This window comes from Puma concolor, chromosome B4 (genome assembly GCF_028749965.1).
Source record: "Puma concolor isolate L17-30 chromosome B4, mPumCon1.1.hap2, whole genome shotgun sequence".
Classification (NCBI taxonomy): Eukaryota; Metazoa; Chordata; class Mammalia; order Carnivora; family Felidae; genus Puma; species Puma concolor.
This window is the reverse complement of record NC_141673.1, coordinates 102,146,926-102,173,531: the sequence shown is the minus strand read 5'-3', so window position 1 is coordinate 102,173,531 and position 26,606 is coordinate 102,146,926. Positions and strand designations below refer to the sequence as shown.

The following is a 26,606-nucleotide window of genomic DNA, read 5'->3' as shown; positions in this document are numbered from 1 at the left end:
AAATTACTTCACTTCTGTGGTCCTCTCCTATGCCCTCTGCTGTCTTTGAACTGGTAGGGAGGATTTCTGGACTATGTTTTTAAGCAAAAAAGGCAAAGCTCATTTGTGAAGAAGGATGAACCTGAAATAAATGAGACTGGTTACCTGCAGGGAACATAAGTGGAAACTAGTAGAAAGCACGGAGGGATGGGAAGAGTGGAGTGACACTCTGAATAAACCTTTCTGTACATTTCACATTTGGGGCAATGTTAGTAATTCACGTACAAGAACAAATGAATAAACTCAACAAGGATGGGGATGAGGGAAACCCAAAACGAAATACAAACAGAAACAAATTGAAATCATGGTAATAAATAACATAACTACGCTGTTAGGGGAGAAACTAATCTAAATAATACAGGTGGGGTTGGGGGGAATGTACTCTGTACTAAAGGCAAAAGACAAAAAGAATTGCATATGAATACTGTACTCTAGTTAGATTTGTTTTTCATCCAGGCATTGGTTAGCAATTCTGAAACTACTTTATGTGTATTCTGGGATTAAGCCAACATATAAATATATCGTGGATAATGAGAGCCAGACTCCTTACCGTGTGAGAGAGGGAGGTAGACATGTCAAAAGGACACAAGAGTAAAATTGAAAGGGTTCCCATTAGCCACATCTGAGACCATCAACCAAGAAAATAAATAATGCTAGTAATTGATTATACCCCATAGAATAAGAACCAATGAGCCCATATTGATACAAATAATTAACTGAATTAATCAATGACAGAGAAGGAAAAGTTCTTCCTTTCAATGGAATTCCAACTAGTAAATGTGACGGGGATGATGGAAATCAAAAATCACTATCTGGCAAACACAATAAAAACTGTTTCAGGTGAGGATCATCAATGCATGGTAAACTTAGTGGGTAAAAGTATATTTCCATAGTTTCAAAATATCTCTGTATATGATCATTATTAATTACGAGGAGGAAAACGGTAATTTTACAGTGGAAAAATCTGGTAAATATCACCTAAACCAAGTGATCAAACTTAACGTCACCTGTAATGAGACAAATTGATATCCTGTGTCTCCTCTTGACAAACCAAAAAAGATACAGCATGTCTTCCAGGGTATTCTTAACAAAATGTGTAACCTAAATCTAACCCAAATTGAGGGACATTCTACAAAATTACTAGCCAGAACTCTTCAAAAATGTCAAGGTCATAAACATCAAAGAAATACTTAGGATCTGTTGTAGATTGAAGGAGACTACAGAAACATGACGACTTAATGTCATGTGGGATTCTGAATTGAATCCTACCTCTGAACAAAGGACATGAGTGGGACAACTGATAAAAACTGAGTAAGATGTTTACAGGTGTACTTTATGGATGTTAATTCCTGATTTTGATCATTATACTGTGATTATATAAGATACACCAAGCTGGGTGAAGATACTCAGGAATTCTTTGTATCATTTGTGCAGCTTTTTTTTGTAAACCTGAAATTGTCCAAAATAAAAAGTTTTAAATATTTTTAATTTTAAAATGTTTTAAATGCTTAAAAAAATAGCCCAAATCTAGTTTTATTGCTTCTGATAAAAAGAGAGTATAAAGAGTCAAGGTTATAAAAGGAGTCAAGAGGGGTATTGAGGGACTGGATTTAAGAAGACATTTGTTTGTACAGAGTTCCTATTGCATTGTGGGTCTCACACCCCCAGGTGCCCCACTAGGGACAACCAAGCCTTGTGAACAGGACTTTCAAGAGGCCACTCCCAGAGATGGGTTTGTGTATCATGCAGTTACAGGGACCCTGGACCAGTGTCTGAAACTTAACCTGAAGAACGTAAAAGAAAGAAGCTATTACTATTGCCCAGATGTGGCTTGCTGCTGTTTGGGGAAGCAGGCACACTCCACTCCCTGGCAAGGAGAAGCAGCAGGCAGCCCAATGATACAGAATCCTTCTGCACCCCAAGATTGAGTACCAGAGGAATAGAACAGGGGAGCCTCTGAGAGCTGGCAAGGTAAAGTGGTCACCTTAAACACCTGCCAGGCCAGAGAGCACAGAGCCCTCTCACAGAAGCACCAGTCACAGGAGAACCTTCTTCAGAAGGTTCCCCAAGCTGGGGGAGAGGCAGAACACACCCCTTTCTTGGGGGCAGGCAGCACAAACTGGGAGTAGGGAGCTGTTTTAACTCTAACTCAAGGTTAAGGTTTTGGTGATTACACAGGAGTGGGCACCTAATTACCAAGTTGAGCCTTTGTTTTATAACTTAAAGTAACCATAGAACTCTTTATGAATAAACAGAGATGACACAGGTCTGGTAGCATTCTCATCCAGTCCAGGGAGATCATTTATCCTACTAAATAAACTGTCAAGGGAGGCCGAGGAATAAAATACAGTTTTGGTTTTATCCCACTGGTTGTGTCTATTTAACACAGGAATTATACGCCGGCTACGTATTACCTATGCAGCCATTTCTCCCAACCATGAGGCGGGGGCTAACCCTCCCCCACGGATGAATGCCCTCCACAGGGCTGCATAAGATGGAGTTTACTATGTCCTCCTCATAAACCAGGCCACTGTGACGATGTACAATGGCACCCAACTCCCATCCAGCTCCAGGTGTGAGTGGAGAGTTTTCTGGGGGCGTCCCTCTCACTGTTCTACTTCTACAGCATAGACTCCTAATGACTTGCCAACAGCCAAGTTGAGAAAGAAACAATCAATTCTTCCTTCTGGTTATGCATTATCTGGGGAGGTGCTTTCCAAAGACACAGGAGGAGAACACCGATCCCTGGGACTGAATGAACATACATCCAAAAGACACAAGAGGGAGGGGACATGGGCGAAAGTAGCATTCTACATGTAGTGAGGAGGGAAAGGGGCTTCTGGTCTACCTCTCTGCACAGCCACGCTAAAAGCACTGCCCCTGCAACACCACCCAGGCTGATGAAGCATTGGACTCACAGGGGCAGGTCCAGCGGCAGCCACAAGTCTCCTCCACCCTGAGAGGGGGCTGGCTGTTGGGACATGATGGCCTCGGGCCTCGGTCACAGTTGACTCGATGACTCTTCAGCAAGGTCTGGCCATCTGGCAGGCAAGTAACTGTGTGACACTGGTCTGGCAGGGTCCAGATGTCCCCGGGCTACAGAAGAAAGAAGCAGATTCAGGCAGGTACAGGATGAGCCAGTCCTGCACTAAGCCCATCAACTGGGCAACTGACCCCCTCTGAGGACACAGAGACTAGGACTTGGACATGGGCCCAAGCAGCAAGGATGCAGAACACAAGATTTACAGGTGGAACGTCCCCACACATCCACACACATGCACAAAAGCAGGATATAAGAGGGAGAACTGGACCAAGACCAAAGGAGGAAAAAGGGGGAACAAGCACCCCAAATACTCATTCTTATCTTTCTTTCAAAGCCAGCGCTGAAGGGAACTCACTCTCTTCTCATTCCCTTCCTCATCCACGCAAACGCCAAGGAACCCTGAAACAGACACAATTAAGATCTGAGTTCCCATTCCCAACCTGCAGCAGAAGCCATTCACAAAGTCTGTGTGGTCCCAGGGCTAGTCCCGGAAGGGGACTTCACTCTGCAAAAAGGGTCTGACCAGGTTTGACTGTGAGTATATGCAGGTCCACCAGGTTAAGAGGTGGTCACCCTGTGGCTCTTCAGGCATGCTCTGTGGTTCTCAATAACTATGGTGATAACAACAGTAAGAACACGGCAATCTCTACAAGGCATGAAGCTTCTCAGGTCAGAAACTCCTTTTCCCATTTCATGTGTAGATCAGTGCCTAGTGAGGGGTTGGGGAGGAAATGAGGCAAGGTCCCAGAAATTCAAAAGAGACCTTTAAGAGTCCTTCCAGGAGAGCTAGCTTCCAGCAGGAAAGGGCAATAACTCTAGTAGGTTTTGACTCAGAGCTAATCACATTAGGAAAATAAATAAAATCAGGTAAAAAGAATTATGTATGGTAAAAATAAAAATTCTAACCTAAGTCAGTTTAAGCCATGGCACTTTGATATTAGATTCTACATTACTGTTTTTCTAAGGCCCTATATGCTCAGGCTGAGGGTGAATATAGGGCATGGGGAAGAAGACCATGGTCTGCAGGCTGCTGGGGTTCCCTGCATCTGTCTTCCACTTCTTTGTTCAAGATCACTCTGCGCCAGCAAGCATGGGTTGTCTCTGCTAAAGTCTTGATGGACAGTTAGGATGGAAGGAGGGCTTTACACAGAGAACTTTCTGGTGGTCCCTCGGATGTTTATAGTACAAACTTTCCATGAGCAGAAACTTAAACGTCCTGGTCTATGTAACAATCTTCATTCAAGGCCAGATCTTGTGCATGCATACCTTTGGGTCTCTAGAATGGAGTTTTTCCTTTTGAGGTGGTATGAAAGGCATTACAAGACTCACCAGAGCATAGCTTGTGGAAGAAGGAATTTCCTAGGGTGACCATGGTGGGAAGGTCTTCAATTCGCTGGAGCTTCACCACATTGGAGCTGGCCTTTGGGCCTGCCAAGATCCTCAGCTGGGCCTCATCATACCGATCCCCAATTCCAATGGGGATCACTGTCACTCCTGGGGTTAGCAGAGGAACAAGAAACAGTCTGTGTTAACCTGCTTTGGTCAGGTGGGCCCAAAATGGACTGACCTGAACCTATCCCCAGCATCTTTACAGAGCCTCATGCTTCCTAGATGGGTCACATAAAGTGACCCCATCAGCAAATATTCAGTCAGTCAACCAGTTTTAATGACACCACCCTGTGTCAAGTACTATTCTAAGCAATGGGGATACAGTGAGCCGAGCAGATGAAGTCCCTGTCTTTGTGGACCTTGCACTGGGCAAAGACAGACAAAAAAACACAAAAATAAGGAAATCTCTAGTATTTCAGACGTGGGTAAGTGCTTAGGAAAAAACAAAATGAGATATGAGGATGGGAGTGCCCGGGGTAGAAGTGGGAATTACTGTTTCATGCAAGGTGGCTGGATAAGCATTTGATAACATTTGAGCAGAGACCTGAGGTGAGGACAGAAGAAGCCAAGAGGATGTCCCAAGCAGAGTGAACAATGAGCGAAGAGGCTCTGAGCAGCAGTCTGAATGTGTGCTCCAGGGTGGCTGGAGCAGACCAAACACGAGAGGAAGTGGGTCACAGACCATGCAAATCTTCACAGCCCACACAAGGACATAACATGTTCTCTGAATGAAAGGGGAAGCCAGTCAAGACTTTGGGGCAGAGGAGTGACATGGGCTGACCAGTTTTTAAAGGGTGGCTACAGCCACCATGTTGTTTATGAACTACAGGGGACAAGGATGGCAGTTGGGATTCCATCAGAAAGCTATTACAGGGGCGCCTGGTGGCTTAGTCGGTTAAGTGTCTGACTCTAGATTTCGGCTCAGGTCATCATCTCATCAATCATTAACCCATTAGGCAGGTACTGGAAAAGGGCTTGGCACATGTGAAGGTCTGATGGTTCTCACCACCCCATAATGAGTCCCTCTGGCCTCAGACGTGGTGAGGTGGTGAGACTGGGGACAGGGCAAGGACACCACACCACTTCCAAAAGGAAAGGTGTGGAGGTCTGACCCAGCCCCAGCCCTGGACACAAAGGGAAGCCTTAAAAGTGACAGTTGAAAGCAAGCAGACAAATGAAGGACAAATGCATATTTATTACTGTTTGGTTTCTAAGTAACACAGGGATTGGTCCACTTCCTGCTGTTTGGAACCAGGCCACGGGTGGCTATTAAGCATTCACAACCATCAGGCCATCCAAAAGCAATCCCGCTAGCTGCTTTCAATCTTCTAGCAGGTTAGGAGAGGCTCGGGATTGCACACTGGACACTTACGGTTGGACCTGGCTGCATCGGCTGCAGCGTCCACCGAATCCGTGGAGACATCCATGACCAGGATGACCACCACCTTCGAGGCTCCAGGCCTGGCACCGTGGACTTCTGAGGTGACATATCGCACAGCAAAGCCCAAAGCATCCCCTGAGAATGGAGAACAGTCCACACCAAGTCAGTCCTGACGGCAGGAAATGCTGGGCATCCTGTCTCATGGCAGATCCTTAGGTCAACCAAACAGAAGGATTCAGAGACAGAGAAACACACAAATCAGATCCGGAAGAGCATCCAGGCCCACACTTTACAGGGAGGGAAACTAGCCTAAAGAGCAAAGTGACTGGCCGAGGTCACTTAGTTACATATGCCAAGAATTAAGACCAGACGAAGCTCCTGCCTCCCAGCCCATAGCACCAGGTTACCAATTTGGTTGGGGCCTCCCTCCTGCTGCATGAGGTCCACGAGGCTCAGCAAATGGACTTTCTCATAGGCCACATTCCACGGCACGTCGATGGTGGTGATGCTTCCATACTGCAGCACTGACACCTGAGTGAGCCGAGGCCCTAACAGGAAAGACAACGTGGAAATCGCACTCTGGATCAGGTGGAGCCTCAGAAAGAGCTCCTTCCCAACCTGCTCCAACAGGTGCATCGCTCACCTATGTTGGCTTTTGAAATGAAAGCCTTCGCAAAACTCTTCATTTCACCAAAATAAGAAGCTGGCAAGTTAGAGGAGCCATCCAGGAGGAGGATCACATCCAGGGGCTGGCTGCAGTCTGCAAAGACACCAAGAGGGTGGGCACCCAAGTGAGCACACCAGGCCCACTGCAGCAGATACAGCATCCAAGGACACGCAGGATGCCACCCACCATGAGGAACCATGAAGGGGAGGGTGCCTCCACCAGTCCTGCATGATGGTAACATGGGCCGGGAAAGGGGGAAGGGAACCCAGGAGTGCCCCAGGGTGGCAGACCTTGGGAAGACTCCAAATCCACCCAAAGGCAGTTTAAATGCCTATAGATGAGAGCAAGATGCATCTGCTCCCTCAGTAACTGGAGGCTGCAACTCTTCTAGAATTGAGCAAAATATTGAAGAATAACAGGGAGATGGCCAAAGGAAATGGAGCAGCAGCATGGGGCTAGAGGGTGACTTCTATGCTCTCAAGTCTTATGGGCTGGTGAATGTGCTATAAGGTATTCCAACTATAAATGACCAGTGTGCATGGTAATGTTTGGGCACAGAGTCATGATCGATCACAGCACAGAAACAACCTCTGGCCTGAAGGCCATTCCAGATTTGATCAGATAATGCTATTACCGTTCTCCTCAGCAGAAATATCACAAGAATTTAAAAAAACCTGTGGCTCTGGTTAAAACAAAAACAAAGGCACTTAAAACAAGTGTGAGAATGAAGAGACATTAACTAAGAGACACTTACTCTGGTGTTAGTGTTTCATTTTCTTTGGGCAATACCCAATAGTGGGATGACTGGATCATGTGGTAATTCTGTTTTTAATCTTTTGAGTAACCTCCATACTATTTTCCACCAATTTGCATTCCACCCACAGTGCACAAGGGTTCCTTTTTCTCCACATCCTCGAGAAGATATGTGCACCCTATGTTTACTGCAACATTATTTACAATAGCCAAGATATGGAACCAACCCAAGTGTCCTTCCATAAATGAATGGATAAAGAAGATGTGGTGTATATACATACATACATACACATGCACACAATGGAATATTATTCAGCGATAAAAAAAGAATGAAAATAGTGACATTTGCAACAACATGGATGGAGCTAGAGCGTAGACCTAATGCTAAGTGAAATAAGTCAAAGAAAGACAAATACCATATGATTTTACTCATCTTTGGACTTCAAGAAACGAAACAAATGAACAAAGGAAAAAGAGACAAACAAACAAAAAAAAATACATGCACACAAAAGACTTAAATACAGAGAAAAAAACTGTAGTTGGTTACCAGAGAGGGGGTGGGTGGGGGATGCGTGAAATAAAGGGGATTAAGAGTACACTCATTGTGATGAGCACTGAGAAATGGATAGAATTGTTCAATCATTGTGTTGTACACCTGAAACATTGTATGTTAATTACACTTAATTAAAAAAAAAAAACAATCAAGTTCTTTGGGGAAAAAAAGAAATCAGTTATTCTGGGATGGTCCCAAACACACCAAGGACTGTCTTAAACATTCCTGTGCTCTAGAACTAAGAGCTGATTAGACATTAGTATCAGTTAAGAAGGAGGCAACAATAGCAGTAGCAACCAGTTTTTGAGCGCTTGGCTATGTCCTGGGTACTGCCCTAAGCATTTTACAAGTACTATTGTCATCTCCATTTTTTTTTCACAGATAAGGAAACATATACACAGAGGTATTTGCTCAAAATTGCCCAAAAACTGCCCTAAGCATTTTACAAGTACTATTGCCATCCCACTTTTTTTCACAGATAAGGAAGCATATACACAGAGGTATTTGCTCAAAATTGCCCAAAAACCATTACCAAAAATAAATTGCCCCAAATCACCCAGCTAGTAAGCGGCAGAGTTGAATTTCAAACTAATGCAGTCTGGTTCCAGAATCTGAGGATGCAACCCTCCGCCTGTCACCCAACTTCTGGCCTTGCCCCAAAGAACACCAGTTACTTAGAGTAATTTTACCCATCCAGTGCGGTCAAAGCTGAGAGTCCCCAGACTGAACAGGTTATCTCCAAAGCAAGGAGTGGGATTAGGTGGGGATGAGGCTGTGGGATAAACCAAAACTTGTATTTATTTTTTTTACTCTACATCGTTGGTATTGTTTATATTTTTTTTTTTTAATTTTTTTTTTCAACGTTTATTTTATTTTTTTGGGGACAGAGAGAGACCGAGCATGAACGGGGGAGGGGCAGAGAGAGAGGGAGACACAGAATCGGAAACAGGCTCCAGGCTCCGAGCCATCAGCCCAGAGCCCGACGCGGGGCTCGAACTCACGGACCGCGAGATCGTGACCTGGCTGAAGTCGGACGCTTAACCGACTGCGCCATCCAGGCGCCCCTATTGTTTATATTTTAACAATAGCCTTGTATAACCTTTGAATTTATAAGCTCCTTTCCCCAAAAGGCTCGTACTCTAAAGGTGAGGGTTTGACTGAAAAGAGCAGAAAAGCAGGATTAGTACCCAAGAACTGCATCCCTGCCAGCAGTCAGCAGCTCTCTCGCCAGGCCAGGTGCCCGCATACCTGGGGTAGGGGAAAGGGTAGGAATCTGCAGCCCGTCTCCAGAGCAGCACCTCTGCAGCACCAGATCAGGAGCCTCTCGGGGGAGCACGCCAAAGTCCTGGATGAGGATGGGGGCGTTGGGCCAGCCGAGCTGCTCCAGCTCCCACAGGTTGGCATGAGGGCCCACTCCGATGGGTACCACCTGGATGTCTCCAGGCATCCGCTTGATCTCATCGGAGGCGGGGTTTCCAGTGACCATGTAGACCAGGTTAGGTGCCTGCTCCCGGTCCCCCTGGCTGGCTGAGAAGCTGTGTTCAGACAGGTACTGCAGGGCCAGTCCAGTGTTGGTCCTATTGCCACCCCGGTACCGGATCTCCCGCACCTGCTGCAGGACCTCACCCTTGGACTGGGCCTCCCTGAAGGTGTACTCCACAGTCACCATGTACGAGTACTGCAGCACTGTGATGTGGATGCCGTCCTGGCCCACATCCATGCGCCGAATCACCTCCTCCATGAACTCCCTGCTCTTGTTAAAGTTGGCCTCACCAATTTTGTCGGACCCTTCCAGGACAAACACCACGTCCAGAACCGTGGGGTTCCTTTTGGGTCCTGAGGATGAAACCCCCATGAGCCCTGGACCCACAGTGACTGGTACCATAGGGGGATGCTGGGTAGGGGCAGGCGCTTCGGGGGCAAGGTCACAGAGGTAGTTGATAATTTTATCCCTTTGCTGCTCCAGCTCATCCACACCACTGAGCACAAAGGCCTTGTTCTCGGGGGCCTGCTTCTCAATGGTGTGGATCTGCTTGAGGTTGGCATGGGGCCCGATGCCCACCGGGATCATGATGACTTTCTTCTTCTTCAGGCCCTGCACGTAACGGATCAAATTCCGGGCCAGCCTCTGGGGCTCCTGGCTGGCCATCAGGAGCAGGGCAATGCGGGATGCTTCAGGGCGATCAATCTTGCCAAAGATCTGGAACAGAGTGTACTTCAAGACCTCGCTGGTGGAGGCCACCTCACTGCCTGCATACTTCACCTGGCTGGCAATGCGCCGTAGCTCCGAGGGTCGCTTCCGGTCCTTGAGCTGGATGTAGGCGTGGGAGCCGTCATGGTACTCCACCACAGCCACGCGGATCCGCTTCTGGGAGATGTGCAGACGCTCCATCATGCCCACCACAAAGGCCTTCAGCACTTCGAACTCAGCCTCGGACAGCTTGGAGGAGCCGTCTAGCAGGAAAACCAGGTCCAGAAGCCTGCTGCAATAGAAGTCGTGGAGGGGCGGCTCCGGGGTGTCCTCCACGTATGGGGTGGTGGCTCTGACCGGGCCTTCTGTGGGGGGCACCACTAGGCCTCCAGGCTCCCTGCAGGCCTCACAGGTGAGGTTGACACCATCACAATGACTGCGGTAGAGAGAGAAAACCAGGAGTGGTTCAGGAAAAACTTCTGGGCACTCCTCAGCCTTATTTAGAACCATCCCACATATATTCCCCTAGAACTGCCTGCCTGGCCTGCCTGAACTGAGGTCCCATGAATCACTCCCCACCTAAGTGACACAGCATTTTTTAACATATGTCCCCAAATAGCACCTCTACACATGCAGCAATAAGCCTCCCTTTATTCTAGAAGCCAAAGCTTTAATCCATCATAGCACCTTAGGAAGAACCTTTCTTGCTTCTAGGATATCCACACTGCCATTCAAAGTTGATGTCTTTTCAACCTACATCTCTAATAGCATAAATATTTAATTATAATCCAAACCTTCTTCCAAGTGTCTCCAAAGACAAATAATGATCTAAAAGAATGATGCTGACCAAGACTGGTAAAGGTCCTATTGAAGATAAATGTTTTACAGTATTTTCTGTGACAATTTAAGCTGTACGAATTTTGTATAATATGTTGGGCCTCAAGAAAAAGAGAAAAAAGTGGAGTAAAAACGTTTTGGAAAGATGAATAAAGATTCAAAATCCCAACTTTATCCCAGAACAAAGTTGGGAATGTCCAAGATGTTAGGGGAAAAGACAGTGGATTGTTCATTCATTCCTCCAAGGGCTATGCGGTGAACACCTGTCATGTGCCAGGGAGAGGCTAGGCCCTGCACCCAGCTCCAAGCACAAGTCTGCAGCAGAGCCCTTACCCTCATACAAATTCCTGCACTAACAAACCAAGTTTCCAGACCCCTCTGGTCACTCCTCACCAGCGTCCTAGAGATGGCAAGGTATACCAAACCACAGGTGAAATCAAGCTGCCCCATGGTGGAGACCCACAGAGGTTGGGACCATCCCCTATACGTACTCTCCGCCTTTGAGGCCACTTGCCCTCAGCAACCCCAGTAAAGCTGAGAGGCAGCAGTTCCCTGAGCCTTGAGAAATGTCCCCTGTGCCTTGCCTCTCATGCAATGTCCCCAGCCTGTTTTGGAATTATTGCACACAGCTGTCTGAAGCCACAGTGTGTACCCTGGTAGCTGCCCTCCCCATGGGACAGCAGAGGGAGGCCGGGAGAGGGCTCTAAGCTCTCATGCCTGTGTGGCTCAGAACCCCAAGTCAGTGGTGGCTTCTCCCCTTTTTCATTCCTTACGGTCTCCGTTTCAGCATGGGGAAGGTGGGCAGGCAGAATCGTACTGGGAAGTTAATTCTTACTTCCCCCATGGTCCACACGATTTATTGCTTCAATTCTTGGTTAACAATGCATGAGTGCCATACTCTCTAGTTTCCTGTGTCTGCTAGAAAATTAACCCCGGACAGTGTTCCCCTTGTTTGTACAGATGGCAGTGGTGGGGTCTGACTCTGGCAGCTGTGGCCACAGCCCTTCCCCAGAAAATGTAAGTTCTCAAGTTCAAGTTCCCACAAGGCTCGATCAGTGTCAGGGCGTGGTGTTAAACACATCAACATCTGAACACATGTTCCCTACTTGGGAGCAGAGCTTCAGAAAGTTCAGAGCTCACCCTGAGGACTCCTTCTCACCTCCCCAAAGGCCAGCTCCCAGAGGTAATCCAAGTGAGAACCCAGGGTGCAGTGATAGTGTCTTCCCTCCCAACTACAAAAGCCCCATCCTGGGACCTTGGCTGTGGCCCCAAGGTGTCTATATCACACTGAGGGGTCGGGGCTCTGAGTAAAAAGCAATTTGACTTCCATAGGTATCTGTCTTTGGACTAGATGTGACCTCCAGGGACAATAATATGAGAAATAAGGGAGAGGATTCATTTTCAAAAGTACCAAATAAAAGTTGTATTGTCTAACAATGAGTTTACAACCTACTGGAAATACGTACAACTGACCCCCACAATGGAGTCCCAAACCCTTAGATACTTCACTTCCTAGGTCTTCCCCTCTCCATTTCTCAGGCTTATTTTTGCAGGCTTGGCAATGAGCATGCACCAAAGGAAACAGGGAGGAGGGACTGAAAGGTCTCTGTGTCACCTCAGGGAATGAACATTTGTTCCTACCAGACTACTTTTTGCCCTTCATGTGCATAGGAGACATCCAGGTAAGGCTGTAACCTCTGTAGTACTCAAACCAATGAAGAATTGGGGGAGGGACTTCTGCTAGGAGATAAATTGTCTGTGTAACTGCCCCGAGTGCTCCTGTCTGTCAGATACCCACTCTTGCAAGAAGGTTGATTAAAACCTCACTTCTTTGTGCTCTGAGTCTCTGTGTCCCTCCTTTCATTGGGTCAATGGGCTTATTTCTAACAGTAAGAGACTATATCCTTCCACAAGATGGAAGAAACGAAAATACTTCAGTCTCTCAAGAAGTGTTTTCTGGGGACGCAATGTAGTCTGTCCTTAAAGACAGAGAAGCAAAGTCTAGAAATAAAACAAAACAAGCACTCAACCTCTCAACTAACATAGCAAGCTCCTCCCCAAACCTATGTCTCTGAAGAGGCCCCAGAAAACATCACTTCAAACACCAGAGGGTCTGTTTTACCAAATTTGGCAGTGCTCAGGGTCATTGGGGTTCAAGGTGATTTTCTTCCCTGAGGCCAAGCGACGACCAGCCACCTCACACACAGGACAGTCTTTGGGGTCGATGCAGGTCTGCAAAAGCTCATCCAGGATTTTCCCTGCATGACAAACCCCCCATTAGGAAGAAAACTCTCACCTCTCCCACAAGGAAGACTCGCTTTTTAGCTAAAGGAGCCTCTACCAGAAGCTAGCTCTGCCCGCCTCCCTCAAGGGCCACCTCACCACTTAGAAAGCAACTCTCTTTCTTTGGGCCTGGTGTATCCCTCTGTAAGACTGGGAGGGGATATTCCTTCCCCCTAACTCACCACGCCCAAGCCTCAGGACAATCTTATCTCCAAGGCTGTTTTCACTCCACCAAAGAATATATTTGATTACTCTAGATCTGTGCTATCCAATAGAGTGGCCAGTAACCACAGGCAGCTAGTAAAATTTCAATGTAAACCGACACTAAATAAAATTGAAACTTCAATTCCTCAGACACAGGAGCTACCTTTCCACAGAACTTTCCCGCCATTCCAGAAAGTTCTATCAGAAAGTGCTCTTAATGGTAAGCCCATAAATAGGCAGACACAAGCACGTATAGGAGCTAAACTTGACAAAAATCATAGCTGGCCTGGCTTGGATGAAAGGGCACCTGGAAGCAGAACCCAGGGTGGTAAGGACAGGGACAGGACACCACGGGGTGAAGTTGAGTACCACCAGGAAGCACCTTTCCTGACAGCCCAGCCCCGCCCTCCAACCCTTCCCGACCCAGGACAGTTGACTTACCCGGAGGGCAGTGTGCATGGCAGCCTTCCACACACTGCACCGGGCACGCCAGTGGCTCAGGATGCTGGCACGTGATAGGACAGGCCGGGGCACAGCTGTTATAGCGCCACTCACACTCATACCCGTTCTCATGGAGATTCCTCTCCTCGCAGCTCTGGGCTGTGTAGATAGAACATGAGCAGGCACCCTGTGCCACCCGAGAAGACGGGAGGGCACCAAAGGCCCCAAAGAGATGGTGGTGACACCCATGGTGGTGACGGCCCTGGGGGAAGTGATGATGCCGGTGGGGAACTAAGCAGCATGTGAGTCACCAGTATTAGAGGCTGCCCAGGTTTTAAAGCACCTAAGCCAGGAACCTAATGGTTCTGAATCTGTTCTCCATATAAAAACATTCAGGGGCGCCTGGGTGGCACAGTCGGTTAAGCGTCCAACTTCAGCCAGGTCACGATCTCGCGGTCCGTGAGTTCGAGCCCCGCGTCAGGCTCTGGGCTGATGGCTCAGGGCCTGGAGCCTGTTTCCGATTCTGTGTCTCCCTCTCTCTCTGCCCCTCCCCCGTTCATGCTCTGTCTCTCTCTGTCCGAAAAATAAATAAAAAAAAAAAACGTTGAAAAAAAAACATTCAGCTGCTGACACCCAAGGAAGACTCTCTATAAATAATGTATGCATTGATCACTCACATTGGCAAATATAATAGCATCTAATTAAAGATATTGAATTTAATTAAAATATTGACTTCCTTCTTCTTTTCATCACTGTTTCATCTTCTCCCTCTTCTGGAATTTCTCTATGTATTAATGCCTTCAATCACTGTCCCCTCTCCCTACTCACTCACATCAATGTCTTTTTTTTTTTTTAAGTTTATTTCTTTTGAGAGAGAGAAAGAAAGAGCGAGCATGGGGGAGGGGAAAATAAAGAGAGGGAGATAGAATCCCAAGTAGGTGGCAAGATCATGACCTGAGCTGAAATCAAGAGTCGGATGCTCAACTGACTGAACCAACCAGGCATGCCCATCAATGTCTTAACTCCCTTCAACCCTCAGCCATCTGTCCCCATACAGGAGCTCTATGTTCTCTCCCACGAAGGAGTCCTCCCACACCCCACTTAGGGGTGTTAAAGTCTAGATCCATGAGGGATGGTGTCTGAGGGACATCAGGACTCACGACACAATGTGGCTGTCCTCCAGGCCACCACCTTGCCGTGCTGGGCACACACGTGGGCGTAGGCAGCAATGGTGTCACAGAAGCAGGCACAGTCCCCAATGGACTCACAGGAGCAAGTGTCGTAGATGCAAACATCCAGGAATGGGTCAGGGTCCACCTGCAAGGGAGTCTCAGGGTGGCCTAGGCCTGGGCAGAATTCAGGAACCCTGGCTCTTGGTCTGGGGGAAAATATTCTGGTGATCAGAGTAGGGCAACTGGGGCTCCAGGGTAGAAGGAGAAATGCTGGTCAGTGGCCCCAACAGGGAGTGGGTACAAAGGCATACTAATTCCTAGTCCTAATCTGGATTCCAACAAGAAAAGCTGAATAGAGGAGTGTTGCTGGCCTTTCATAGGATATGATATGCCTTAGAATTTTTCAGAACGTTCTCTTCTATCCATCTTCCCACATACCTGCTCAGCCAGCCAGCCATTCCCATAACCCACACTCAACCTCACAGGTGTTAGCTGTTTCTCATAAACACATACATGCTGGTTGCCTTCTTCCTTTGCCTCAAAATGAAGGAAGGAACACATCAGGACTGCTCATGCTGCCTCACTGGGGCGCTGTGGGGCTATTCCGCTGGACTGTAGGACCGGACCGGCCTGGGCCTCCCAGACTCTGCCCCCCAAGCTTCCCACTCACTACCCACATTAGATCTCAGTAACCCCTTCTCACCTTCCCTGCCCGCCCCACACACTGCTGCACACACTGGCCTTTTCCAAGGTAGTTGTGGTAGGAATGAATTCAGACATTAAGCGCATCATTGTTTCCAACACATTCCAACAATCCTGATCTCCCTGGCTGCCTCACTACCTTCCTTCCTCCAACCGAGATGCCCAGGGTGTCCACCCAACTAGCCAACCCTAGGTACTCTCTGAAGTATCCTCAGGAACTAAAAGTCACTGGATGGATAAAAGGATTGCTGAGACTGGTTTCATACATGTGGTGCTACAGAGCGCATGCGTGTGTACGTGGCTGTGTGCGTGCACGTATACATATATACACGTGTACCCACACAGACACCCACATACATGTGCACACAAGCTCTAAGACTGAGGCCAAAAGAGAAGCATTGTCAGATGCCCAGAAGAGCTCTGCCTTGCGTAGAAGAAAAATGGCTCGCCAGGAATTGCTCTCCTCATACACTGTCCTTTATGCTTTCTGTTTCCCAGCCTGAAGCCGAGAAAAGGAGTAAAGAGGTGACTTGATAGAGACCAATTCAAAGCCTCCAAGGTGGTGTCCACAATTAGAAGCTCATGCTCCAAGTGCCCAAGCCACTCAGCCAACCCTTAGCAGTCTTCTGCCTCCAATGACCCCACAGCCCTCACCAGCCTGTTGCAGTCCTGGAAAATATCACTGGTGAGGATCCTGCAGGAGGAATCCACCATTGTCTGCTTCATGACGTTGCTGTGACAGGTAGCAGGGGATGAGTCCAGTGGTACCTGGGGAACAGGGCAAGAGGACACAGATGGACCAAAACACAGCCCAGAAGGATCCAAGAGACCCTCCTCTGGAGCCATGCCTCCACTGAAGTTCATACCACCCCCCCTCCACCCCACCCCCCTCCAACCCCCATAAAACTGATGGGGACGTTCCAGGAAGCACGCTTCTTGGGCTCGGTCCGCACAGAGACCCCAGACATACTTTCCTGGTGTCGGCACACCGCGGGCTCACTTTCCAGGAATTCCCAAAGTCCACGGGATCTTCTTCCACTTGGAGGCTGCTGGTGGTGAAGTCATTGTTCTGGATGCCATCAAAATTCCCACATAGACCACACACTTTCTCCTAACAGACAAGATGAGATCATGAGCACTGTAAACCTCGGAGCAAACTCTCTGACTCGGGGAAAGGAGAGTTCCGGGCAGCAAAGAAGGCAGGTTCATCAGAAGAAGGAGAGGCTGGAAAAAGGACAGGGACGGAGACCCAGAAGCAGACCAGGATAATCGGCAAAGCCTTGTCCTTGCCAAGGTTTTTCCAGGCTTCCTCACGTCCCCCATCTTCAAGTTAAACAGAGGTCATTCACAAAGAGAGACAACCTGCTCCAGTATAAACCATCACTCTCCCCAGCAACAGGCTGAGCAGAAAGAGGAGCCAGTTCAACATCACATCAATGAGAGTGTACAGATCCAAAGAGGGAATGTTCTAGTCATACTTTACTGTGGACAATGTAATAATGCAAGCCCATTATCTGGACAACTGCAGCCTGTCCAGAACAGGCTGGCTAGGATTCTGCTGTATGTCAAATGCCACCAGGGTTGACATAATATCTTATTTGTCTCTGTGTTCACCTATCATGTATACAACATGCAAGCATGGGCAGCTACGAGTCCTGAACAAGTGATTGCTGAATGAATGGAAACCATCACATAAAAACTATGTAAAGAACTAGAAATATCTAGCCTGGAAAACAAAGCATATTATGCTCTTACAACATACTTAGAGCCCTGTCTTGAGACGTGACTTGCTCTCTTTTGTTTCAATACAGAGAATCTATTTGGTACAAGGATGAACTTACTGGGAAACATATAAGAAGAGTGTTCACATAATTGGACGAAAGGCCTACTCATAGTAGGCCCCTCATAGTACGGCCCCTGCCCTTATTAACTACCATTCACTCCATCCCTCTTCTCCAGCCACACTGGCCTCATTGTTCAAATACCCCAAAGGCCATCCACTGTAGGGCCTTTGAACATGCTATTCCAACAGCTTAAATTCTTTTGTCTGGATATTTACATGATTCACTCCCTCCCTTCCCTGAAGACTCTGCTCATGTTACCTTTTCAGACAGGTCTCATCAGACCAACCAATCTAAAATAATAGCCCCATTAGAATACAATCTCCACCAGGGTTGTGTCAGGCAACACCGTGCCCCCCCCCCCCCCCGCAAAGATGTCCATGCCCTAATCCACACATGGCAAAAGGAACTTTGTTGATGTGATTAGGTTAAGGATTTCATGATGGGAAGGTTGTCCTGGACAATCTAAGTAGGCCCAGTATAATCACAGGGTCTTACAAGGTGCACGGGAGGAGTCAGAGAAGGGTGAGCTGGCAGAAGCAGAGAGATATTGGAAGATGCTGTGCTGTTTGTTTTGAAGATGGAGGATGGGACCATGAGCCAAGGAATGCAAGCAGGCCCCAGAAGCTAGACAAGGCAAGGAAACGGATTCTCCCCTAAAGCCTCCAGGAGAATGCAGCCCTTCATACTTTTGACCTCCAGAACCCTCAGATAATAAATTTATGTTCCTGGGGTACCTGGGTGGCTCAGTTGGTTGAGTTGAGCGCCTGACTTCTGCTCAGGTCGTGATCTCATGGTTTGTGGGTTCAAGCCCCACATCAGGCTTTGTGTTGGCAGAGCGGAGCCTGCTTTGGATTCTCTGTCTCCCTTTCTCTCTGCCCCTCCCCCACTTGCATGCATGCTCACACTCTCTATCTCTCTCTGTCATAAGTAAATAAACATTAAATTTAAAAATAAAATAAATTTATGTTGTTGTTTTAAATTACTAAGTTTGGTAATTTGTTATAGCAGCAATAGGAAACTAAGACAAGGGTTTACATACACACACACACACACACACACATATATTCCCATGTACACACATACGCATATACATACACATATTCATACCCATATTTATATACATACGTGCATATACATATGTAATTTTTTCCCTGCTGTAGCCACAGTGCCTAGAACAGGGCTTGATACATAACAGAGCTTAGTAAGGATTTGTTGAATAAATGAATGAGTGAATTGTTACTGTGTTCAGGAAGTAGAGTGGGCACCACAGGAAATAAGGGCAGTGCAGCCTCACTTCAGTACAGCCGAAATGAATGGTGCTGTCAGAGATGCTACTGAGGCTAAATCAGCCACCAGAGTAGACAGAGTACTTGTCCCACACTTGCTGGTTAGAAAAACAAAGTCCAAACAAACTGTTGGAACCTGGACACAAATGGCGTAACTTTCTCTAAACTAGGCTGTCAGCAGTTCTACAAATAGCTCTCAGAATGTACTGGTCTATGGTTCAAATGGCAAGGCAACACCCCAGAATGTTTCACAGTGTTTTAACAATATGGCGCGTGATCAGTATGCCTCTTTAGGTCAAAAAACCTTAAGAAAAGCTATTGCCTCATCTTTCACTTCCTTCTTTGGGGGATATAAACTGCATGCCTAGCAAGGCCATTCAAGGAATGGTTTGCTGGGTTGGGGCCAGCCACAGTCCTTCCTACATGCAGCTGGTTTCCGGAAACAGCCAAGGCTGACTCTACACCTTGAATCAATGGTCTTACTTGTCTGGGAAAGGAGGCCAGACGAGATGACCAGCCACTTTCCCCCGTGGCAGTGGGCAGGGCCAGTGGGCTGCTGCTCAGAAAGCTGAGAAAGGTGCAAACAGCAAGTCACAGACAAGACCAAGAGGAAACAGAGAAGAGTCACTAACCTGGTATGTCTGCTTCAGAGCCACGGAGATGCTCAGGCGGTGGTCCCAGATCACAGAAAGGGCCTTGCCCAGCAGCAGAATGACATAGTGACCAGACTCCACCACCTCAAAGTGGGTCTCATCCATCATGGGCTTCATCACATTCACCTGAAGGATGACAAAGCACGAGAAGAGGGAGTGAAGGGCAGACATGAGAGACCCCCTCCACCCCACACCCCTGCCTGTCTCCAGAACTACAAGTCATTTGCCCCACCTGGTCAGAGCATGCCCTTTTGGGGCCTACACCCTGCCTGGATGTTTCTGCGTCAGTCTTGCCTATCACTGGCCAAGAATCCTATGACTCAGGGATCATAGCAGAGATGGCAGCAAAATCGTAATTATAAGATCAAAAATACAATGAAACCTACCAGTGGAAGATATCCATCACCTCACAAAAATAATTTTTTATACTTGATCATTAAATGCACGAGGTCTCCTAATCAAGTTTTAACATGGCAATGATTTTAGGGGCACCTGGGTGGCTCAGTCGGTTGAGCGTCTGACTTCCGCTCAGCTCGTGATCTCATGGTTTGTGAGTTCGAGCCCCGTGTTAGGCTCTGCTGACAGCTCCGAGCCTGGAGCCTGCTTCAGATTCTGTGTCTCCCTTTCTCTTTCTCCCCCTCCCCACTCGCACTCTGTCTCTCTCTCTCTCTCAAAAATAAACATTAAAAATTTTTTTAAAAACCATGGCAATGATTTTAAATATCGCTAAGCAATTCATTTAAAAATCTATCCGTTTATATAAATGAGCACTAGACTCTTCCCTTTCCTTCCCCCATCTCCTGCTCCCCAGAGTCCCTGTCATCAGGAGTCAGCTGACAGAGAACAGAGAGACTGAAAAGCTCAGCGATGGTGGCAGGAATCATGGATTTCAGTTTCCAGAAGGACTCCAACCTAGACCCTAGACTTGGCAGAACTGTTGCCTGTGCGAGCCCTCAGAGCCCAGCTCAGCATGCTTGGCTGACTATCTAATTCATAAAACTGAATTAGTTGCAAAGCACCTGTCACCCTTTGCCAAGGTTCTCCTTCGTGACACACACGTGCAGAGCTAATCATAAGTGCTCACCTCCTATTCGACATCACCATTGTCATCTGTCCTTTGACACAGAGTTGACACTGCTGACCTACAGCCAGTAATGGGGAATTCACTCCCCATCTCCTGATATCGGTGGTGCATGTTCCCAAGAAGTGAGGGATGCGGGCTGAGACCATGGAATAAAATGATGATACCAGGATAGGTTTGAGCCCAGGCCCTGTTCTCCCTAGTACAAGACATTCAGACCAACAGAAGCAAAACTGTGGTCTCCAGGCTACCTGGAGCTCCAGATGAAGATTCTGGGGTCCCCCTCAGACCTTTGAGAATCTCAGGGTGGACCCCAGGATCAGGATCTTAAATCAGATGCCAGGTGGTTCTTCTGTACTCTTCTGAGAACCACTTCATAAACTCTTAGTATACAAGGACTAAATATGTTCACTGCTCTTTTGAACTCTTTTGAAAAGATTTTATCTGAAAAGAACTGAAAAACATACAGTAAAAATCCCCAAAACATCATTACTTCCCAAAATAAATGTTTAAGTGTGTGTAAATATAATATATATCTATATATTTTAGTGCATATATGATAGATATGTATATATAATATATGTACATGTGTGCATATATATATGTATACATATATGTATTGTGTAGTAATGATACCCACGTATATCATATGACAGATATGTATATATGTATATATTATGTATATGTGTGTATGTGTGCATGTGTATATATGATGTGTATGCATATGATATGTGTATACATGATATTTATGTATATACACTACATATGTGTGTGCATATGCACATATATAGGTACATATGTGTATACATTAGTATATGTGTACATGTGTGTATATGTGGTGTGTGTATATATATTCCTATCTACATATTTCATAAATATATACACACACATACATATGTATATGAAAGGGAAAGGCCTCCTGCCCTCCAATCTCCACCCCACCCTCCTGATTCTTCCTACACTTTTGTGGATACAGTCCCACATTTATGTCCACTCACATATCTGAACTTTATTTTACTAAAATGGGATCGTGTTATCCATGGTCACCTGCAACTTGTTCTTCTCATAGAATATATGAAGGTCAGACGATACGACTCTACCTCATGCTCACTGTACGATATTCTGTCACACAAGTTCTAAACAGCGCTTGATACATGCTCTTAATCAGCTGACAGAAGAACAGAGGGGTGTGAGCGTAGAGGGGATGAGGCTGGCACTCACCTCCCCATCAAACAGTTCAATCTCGCCTCCTCCCACCAGGATGGTGATCCGCTTCTTGCATTTCACTGATGGGTAGCTGCACCCCTCATTCGCCACCAGGATCCGGAAGGTGCCAGGGTTACTGCCACAGTAATCCTGGGGAAAGGGAGAGAAATATTATCCCTGCTACCTCTCCCCAGATCAGAATATTGGCATCTCACCATCTCAGACCATTGAAGGATATGTGTTAAAGGATGTTACCGTGTCCATGCATGGGCGTGTGTGAGACAGAGAGAGAGGGAATGAGAGAGGGAGAGAGAATGACTTTCGGGGGAAAAGGGACAGGTGTGTCATCTTCAGCCATTACCTATGAACCAGAGTCAGTGAGCACAAGGTAGAGAAGCAGGGAGAGGGGGAGGGGAGAGGGAGAAGTGGCACGTGATATGCTTTGCTGAACACATCAGCCTAAAAACCCCTACCTAGAACCTGTTAGTGCTTAGTCTCACCCAGCTAACTAGGACAGTTTGACCACATGGCACTTTGTGGCTCTAAATTCTAGCTGAATCCCTCTGGACTGCCGGCCCAGAAACGTAACCAGAGGTCGTCTGACACAGCTCCACAGATGCTAAGCTACCACCTCTGGCTGGGAATAGAGGATGACGGAGTGCTGGTCCTTGCCGGCAATTTCATAGAAAATTAACAAAAAGGGGACACACTTCTAGCAAATACCTCCCCATGGTGGCTATAGCTGTGGTATGGTAGGAGAAAAAAAAAGACAGAAAAATTAGGTGTGAGCCTTGCTCTGCCAGTTATTGGATACACTGAGCAAGTCACTTACCTCTCTGACACGCCCGCACACAGACACAGACACACACAATCGGCCCCTCTAAAACACAGGATCAGCCAACTTAGTGGGGATTGTTAGGTTAAATGGATCTATGTTGAGTCAATGGGATGGTGAAGGACAAAAGAGGGAACAAAGGACAGGTGCTTTATAAATGGTTCTTGTCACCAGCTGAGATTTTGCGAAAAAGAGTTAAGTCTTGATGATACCTCCCAAAGAAGGGAGAAAGGGGAGGATCTGGGACAACGTATCAGAAGGAGACAACAGAACTGGCTGTGATGCAAGACAAGCAACCTACAAAGGGGGACAATTTGAAAGGGACACTAAAACTGGCCCGCTTGGGAAAGCTCTGCCTGGGCAGGGAAAGCCAGGGAGCAGTGGATCTGACCAGCTGCTTCTCATTGCGCAAAATCAGTCTAGTCGTGTTTTCTGGATGCACACTTGCATTTGATACTGGCTGGGTGGTTGAATGCCAGAGCTGGTGTCACCTCATCTTTTGTTACCAAGGTTAGGAGGCAGATAATCAAAAGACGAGCTGCCATATGTAATCTGTAGGAATGCTCCAGAGGGGGATACACCCCAGGTTCCTAAGTGTCAGTAAAACTACGTCATCATGTGCATGCCCTGTCTCTCTAGCACACTGCATGCCTCTCTGGGGCCAGACTGGGTCATGGGAGGTAGGAGGCTCCATTAGTTGGTGCCACTGCTCACTCCCAGCATGCTCTGTGCACAGCCTCTCAGTGCTGCTGCTCGTTCTGCCCCACTCCCAGCATGCTCTACAGGTACCCTCACTGCCTGACTCATGGGCCCTGCAGTTCTGTCTCTGAGGCTGAGGCTCCTACCAGTTTGTGGTCCTCCCTTCAGACCACGCCAAGTCCTACTCCTCCTCCTGAGAATGGAGACAGTGAGACCACATTTGTTTAAAGCTTCACAGAGTCGAGCTGTGTCATCCCTCATGAGAAAGGCACTTATACCTCCTTGCTTACTCACTTTGGTGTCAACCAGCAAAAGAAGTTGACAGGAATCCACCCAGTGGGGAGAGAAAGGCAGAGAGGCCGGTGCCCTCACTCACCACCTAGGATTTCCTGGGCAGTATGACTTTTCTGTGATGCCCTTTCTGAATTGCACTAGGTTAGAAATAGAAATGGTAGAGAACGCAATAGGATCATGGGGTGGGAAGCCAACTCCAGGGATCACTCCAACCAGCCCCCTGTTCTGGGCCGCCCACCAGGGCACTGGTGGTGAGGGTGAGAGGGGCTCGATCCAGCCTGCGATCCCACCCTCCCCACTGCGCATCCTGATCGAGGCTGTGCCTGCCAAAAAGAACAGATGTGTTTTTCTAATTCCATTTTGGTACTACCTTAGGCTGGTGGTAGCCTTGCTCCCACACCACTCCCAGTCAATAAATGAGCTCCTGCCCTATTCTCATACGTCTCCATGTAAGCTGAAGGAAGATGGGCCACGGCTCTGGGTTTCAGGCACCTCTTTTAGGGGCTGGAAAATTGCTCCAGTGGAAACCAGCCCCAGAGCTGTTTCTACAGACAGAACAGTAGAATCTGATCTGGAAACCCCCAAAGGGCAGTCAGCATCTCCCAGTGCCTCCTGGAGACAGACAGCAGGCCCTCCCTCCCTCGCTCTCACCTGCACCAGAACATACTGGCACTCTCCAGGGAACAGATATTTGAGCCCGTCGAAGGTGAGGTAGTGCGCCATGCCGATGGCAGAGCACGTGGCATCACACACATGGTCCGTGCAGTTCCACTTCCGGTCCCGACAGACACTAGGAATAATAATGGCCAGGATGACCAGTGGGTACTGTGGTGTGAGGGGCCCTTCTGGGCCCTGGGGAATGAAAGACAATGAAAGAATGCAGATCACTCTGGGGTGCCACCCAACCCTCCAGGAAGCCTCTAGAAGTGGAGGACCAGCTGCCTGTGGGGTGGGATGGGGAAGGGCAGTTTGCAGTCATAAACTGTCATATTTCTTTTAAGTCGGCTTCATGCCCAATGTGGGCTCAAACTCACGGCCCCAAGATCAAGAGTCGCATGCTTTTCCAACTGAGCCAGCCAGGCGCCCCATAAACTGTCACATTTTTAGAGCACAGGGCCAAGGGGGAGAAAGGGAAGGCCATGCTGCCCTCCTGCTTCAAGGGGGAAGTGAGGCAAAGGGGGAAACAGGTCATCCAAGGTAATGGGCAGCCAGGGGAAGAAGCCCAGTTCCTCTGTAGACCACCTGCTATGGATCTGCTGAGGTTCAGCCTCCCTGGAAGATGCCTGAGAGTGGCCATGGGGTCTCTACAGAACAGAGACACTGAAGTTGAGAGCCTTCTGACACTAACAGGGAGAAAAAGACACAACGGCAGGAAAGTTCTGAGTTGGGAAAATAGTGATCAACCGTGAACTTCTGCCAGGAGAGGTTTTGTGTGTACAGAGCTATGTTTCAATCCACAGTGATGTGTCCACTACCACAACGCTCATCACCCCACCCCACCCCATAACCAGAGCTGACATCAGAGAGCCCACTCTGTGCGTCAGAGGTGGTAAGCTCAGACCTCAGGCCCAAAAGACAGCTAAGCGCCTTCCGGGTCCCAGCCCTTCCTGCCTCTGTTCCTGGGGACCTTCCTCTAAAGCTGTCACAGGCAGGGTGAGTGAACAGAGAAAAGGGCTAGTGAATGGCGGGCACAGAGAAGGAAGAAGAGAACCAGCCATGCCACGCACACTTGCAGAATGCTTAGGGGGTAGTATAAGGCCAGGGAAGGACCCTCCAAAGTCCGTGCCTTTTGGCAGCTTGGTCACACATGCCATGACCAAAGTCATAGGCCAAAGTCCCTCTTGGAAACACTACTCTCCAGGACAGGGTTGATGCAGGGTGAGCACAGGAGAGGATAAAGATTCTCCCCACTTTGTAGTTCGAGAAACAGAGACACAGAGAAAAGGAAAAGAACAACCATGTTCCCACAGGGTGCCGGAGGCAAGTGCCAGAGTCCTGTGGTCACGTCAGCCACTGTGACCCCACTCCCACTCACCCCACCCCAAAGGCGCAGGCCCCAGGAAAGCCTCTCCCAGGGCCTCACCAAGTGTTGCAGTCAATTTTCACCGTTTCTCCTGGGGCGTATTCCCTGCCTTGGTGGAAGCAGGGACACCTTTCCAGGGCCACACATCTGTTTTCATGCCGGACCTAAGGGAAAGGAATCCAAATGTCTTAGGGGCCATAATGAGTGATGTAGGCCCTGCTGAGAAGATGGCCTTGGCCACAGGCCAGTCCAGGAAACCCATGCCCACCCAGGCTGGGGCTCGGCAAACATGGGCCCCTATCCACACACTGATCCCCCCAGCTCAGCTAGAGACACTCCGACCACCCTCTGCCCTCACACCCTGCTGGGACAGTGGCAAAGACTCTGTAGTAACATGTGGCAGAAGCCCTTGGATGTGCATCTCCTTAGACCCAGTAACACCACGCAGAGGATGTCTCCAAACCAAACAGGCTTACGGACAAAGGTTAATGTAGAATCATTTATCATTGCAAAATATGGAAACAACCAACTGTTCAACAATAGGAAAATGATTAACTCCATTAAGGAATCCCCAGGTAATGGTATCCTTTGTAGCTATTAAAATGGCCCTTTGGGGGCGCCTGGGTGGCGCAGTCGGTTGAGCGTCCGACTTCAGCCAGGTCACGATCTCGCGGTCCGTGAGTTCGAGCCCCGCGTCAGGCTCTGGGCTGATGGCTCAGAGCCTGGAGCCTGTTTCCGATTCTGTGTCTCCCTCTCTCTCTGCCCCTCCCCCGTTCATGCTCTGTCTCTCTCTGTCCCAAAAAATAAATAAATGTTGAAAAAAAAAAAAATTTTAAAAAAAAAAAAAATAAAATGGCCCTTTGGAAAACTCTTATATGATGTGAGAAATACTGACACTATTAATTTTTAAAACAGGGAAAGACTGTACTTACATACAGTCCATATATATATATATATATATATATATATATATACACACACACACATATACATATACATATGCACACACACACACACACACACAATCCAA

At 47.7% G+C, this 26,606-nt stretch overlaps 1 protein-coding gene across 1 annotated transcript in view; it reads right to left on the bottom strand.

The window, feature by feature from the left end:
• VWF (von Willebrand factor) overlaps positions 1 to 26,606 on the bottom strand; it is a 139,193-nt gene that overhangs the window by 37,065 nt on the left and 75,522 nt on the right. The window contains exons 19-34 of the mRNA XM_025930120.2: positions 25,637 to 25,740; positions 24,205 to 24,343; positions 21,741 to 21,875; positions 19,418 to 19,564; positions 16,626 to 16,766; positions 16,310 to 16,423; positions 14,942 to 15,098; positions 13,782 to 13,940; positions 12,976 to 13,111; positions 9,074 to 10,452; positions 6,496 to 6,612; positions 6,260 to 6,400; positions 5,844 to 5,987; positions 4,412 to 4,576; positions 3,438 to 3,481; positions 2,958 to 3,135 (exon numbers count right to left, since the gene is read on the bottom strand). Coding sequence (XP_025785905.1) covers positions 2,958 to 3,135; positions 3,438 to 3,481; positions 4,412 to 4,576; positions 5,844 to 5,987; positions 6,260 to 6,400; positions 6,496 to 6,612; positions 9,074 to 10,452; positions 12,976 to 13,111; positions 13,782 to 13,940; positions 14,942 to 15,098; positions 16,310 to 16,423; positions 16,626 to 16,766; positions 19,418 to 19,564; positions 21,741 to 21,875; positions 24,205 to 24,343; positions 25,637 to 25,740 — 3,400 coding nt within the window. The remainder of the gene's footprint in view (positions 1 to 2,957; positions 3,136 to 3,437; positions 3,482 to 4,411; positions 4,577 to 5,843; positions 5,988 to 6,259; positions 6,401 to 6,495; positions 6,613 to 9,073; positions 10,453 to 12,975; positions 13,112 to 13,781; positions 13,941 to 14,941; positions 15,099 to 16,309; positions 16,424 to 16,625; positions 16,767 to 19,417; positions 19,565 to 21,740; positions 21,876 to 24,204; positions 24,344 to 25,636; positions 25,741 to 26,606) is intronic.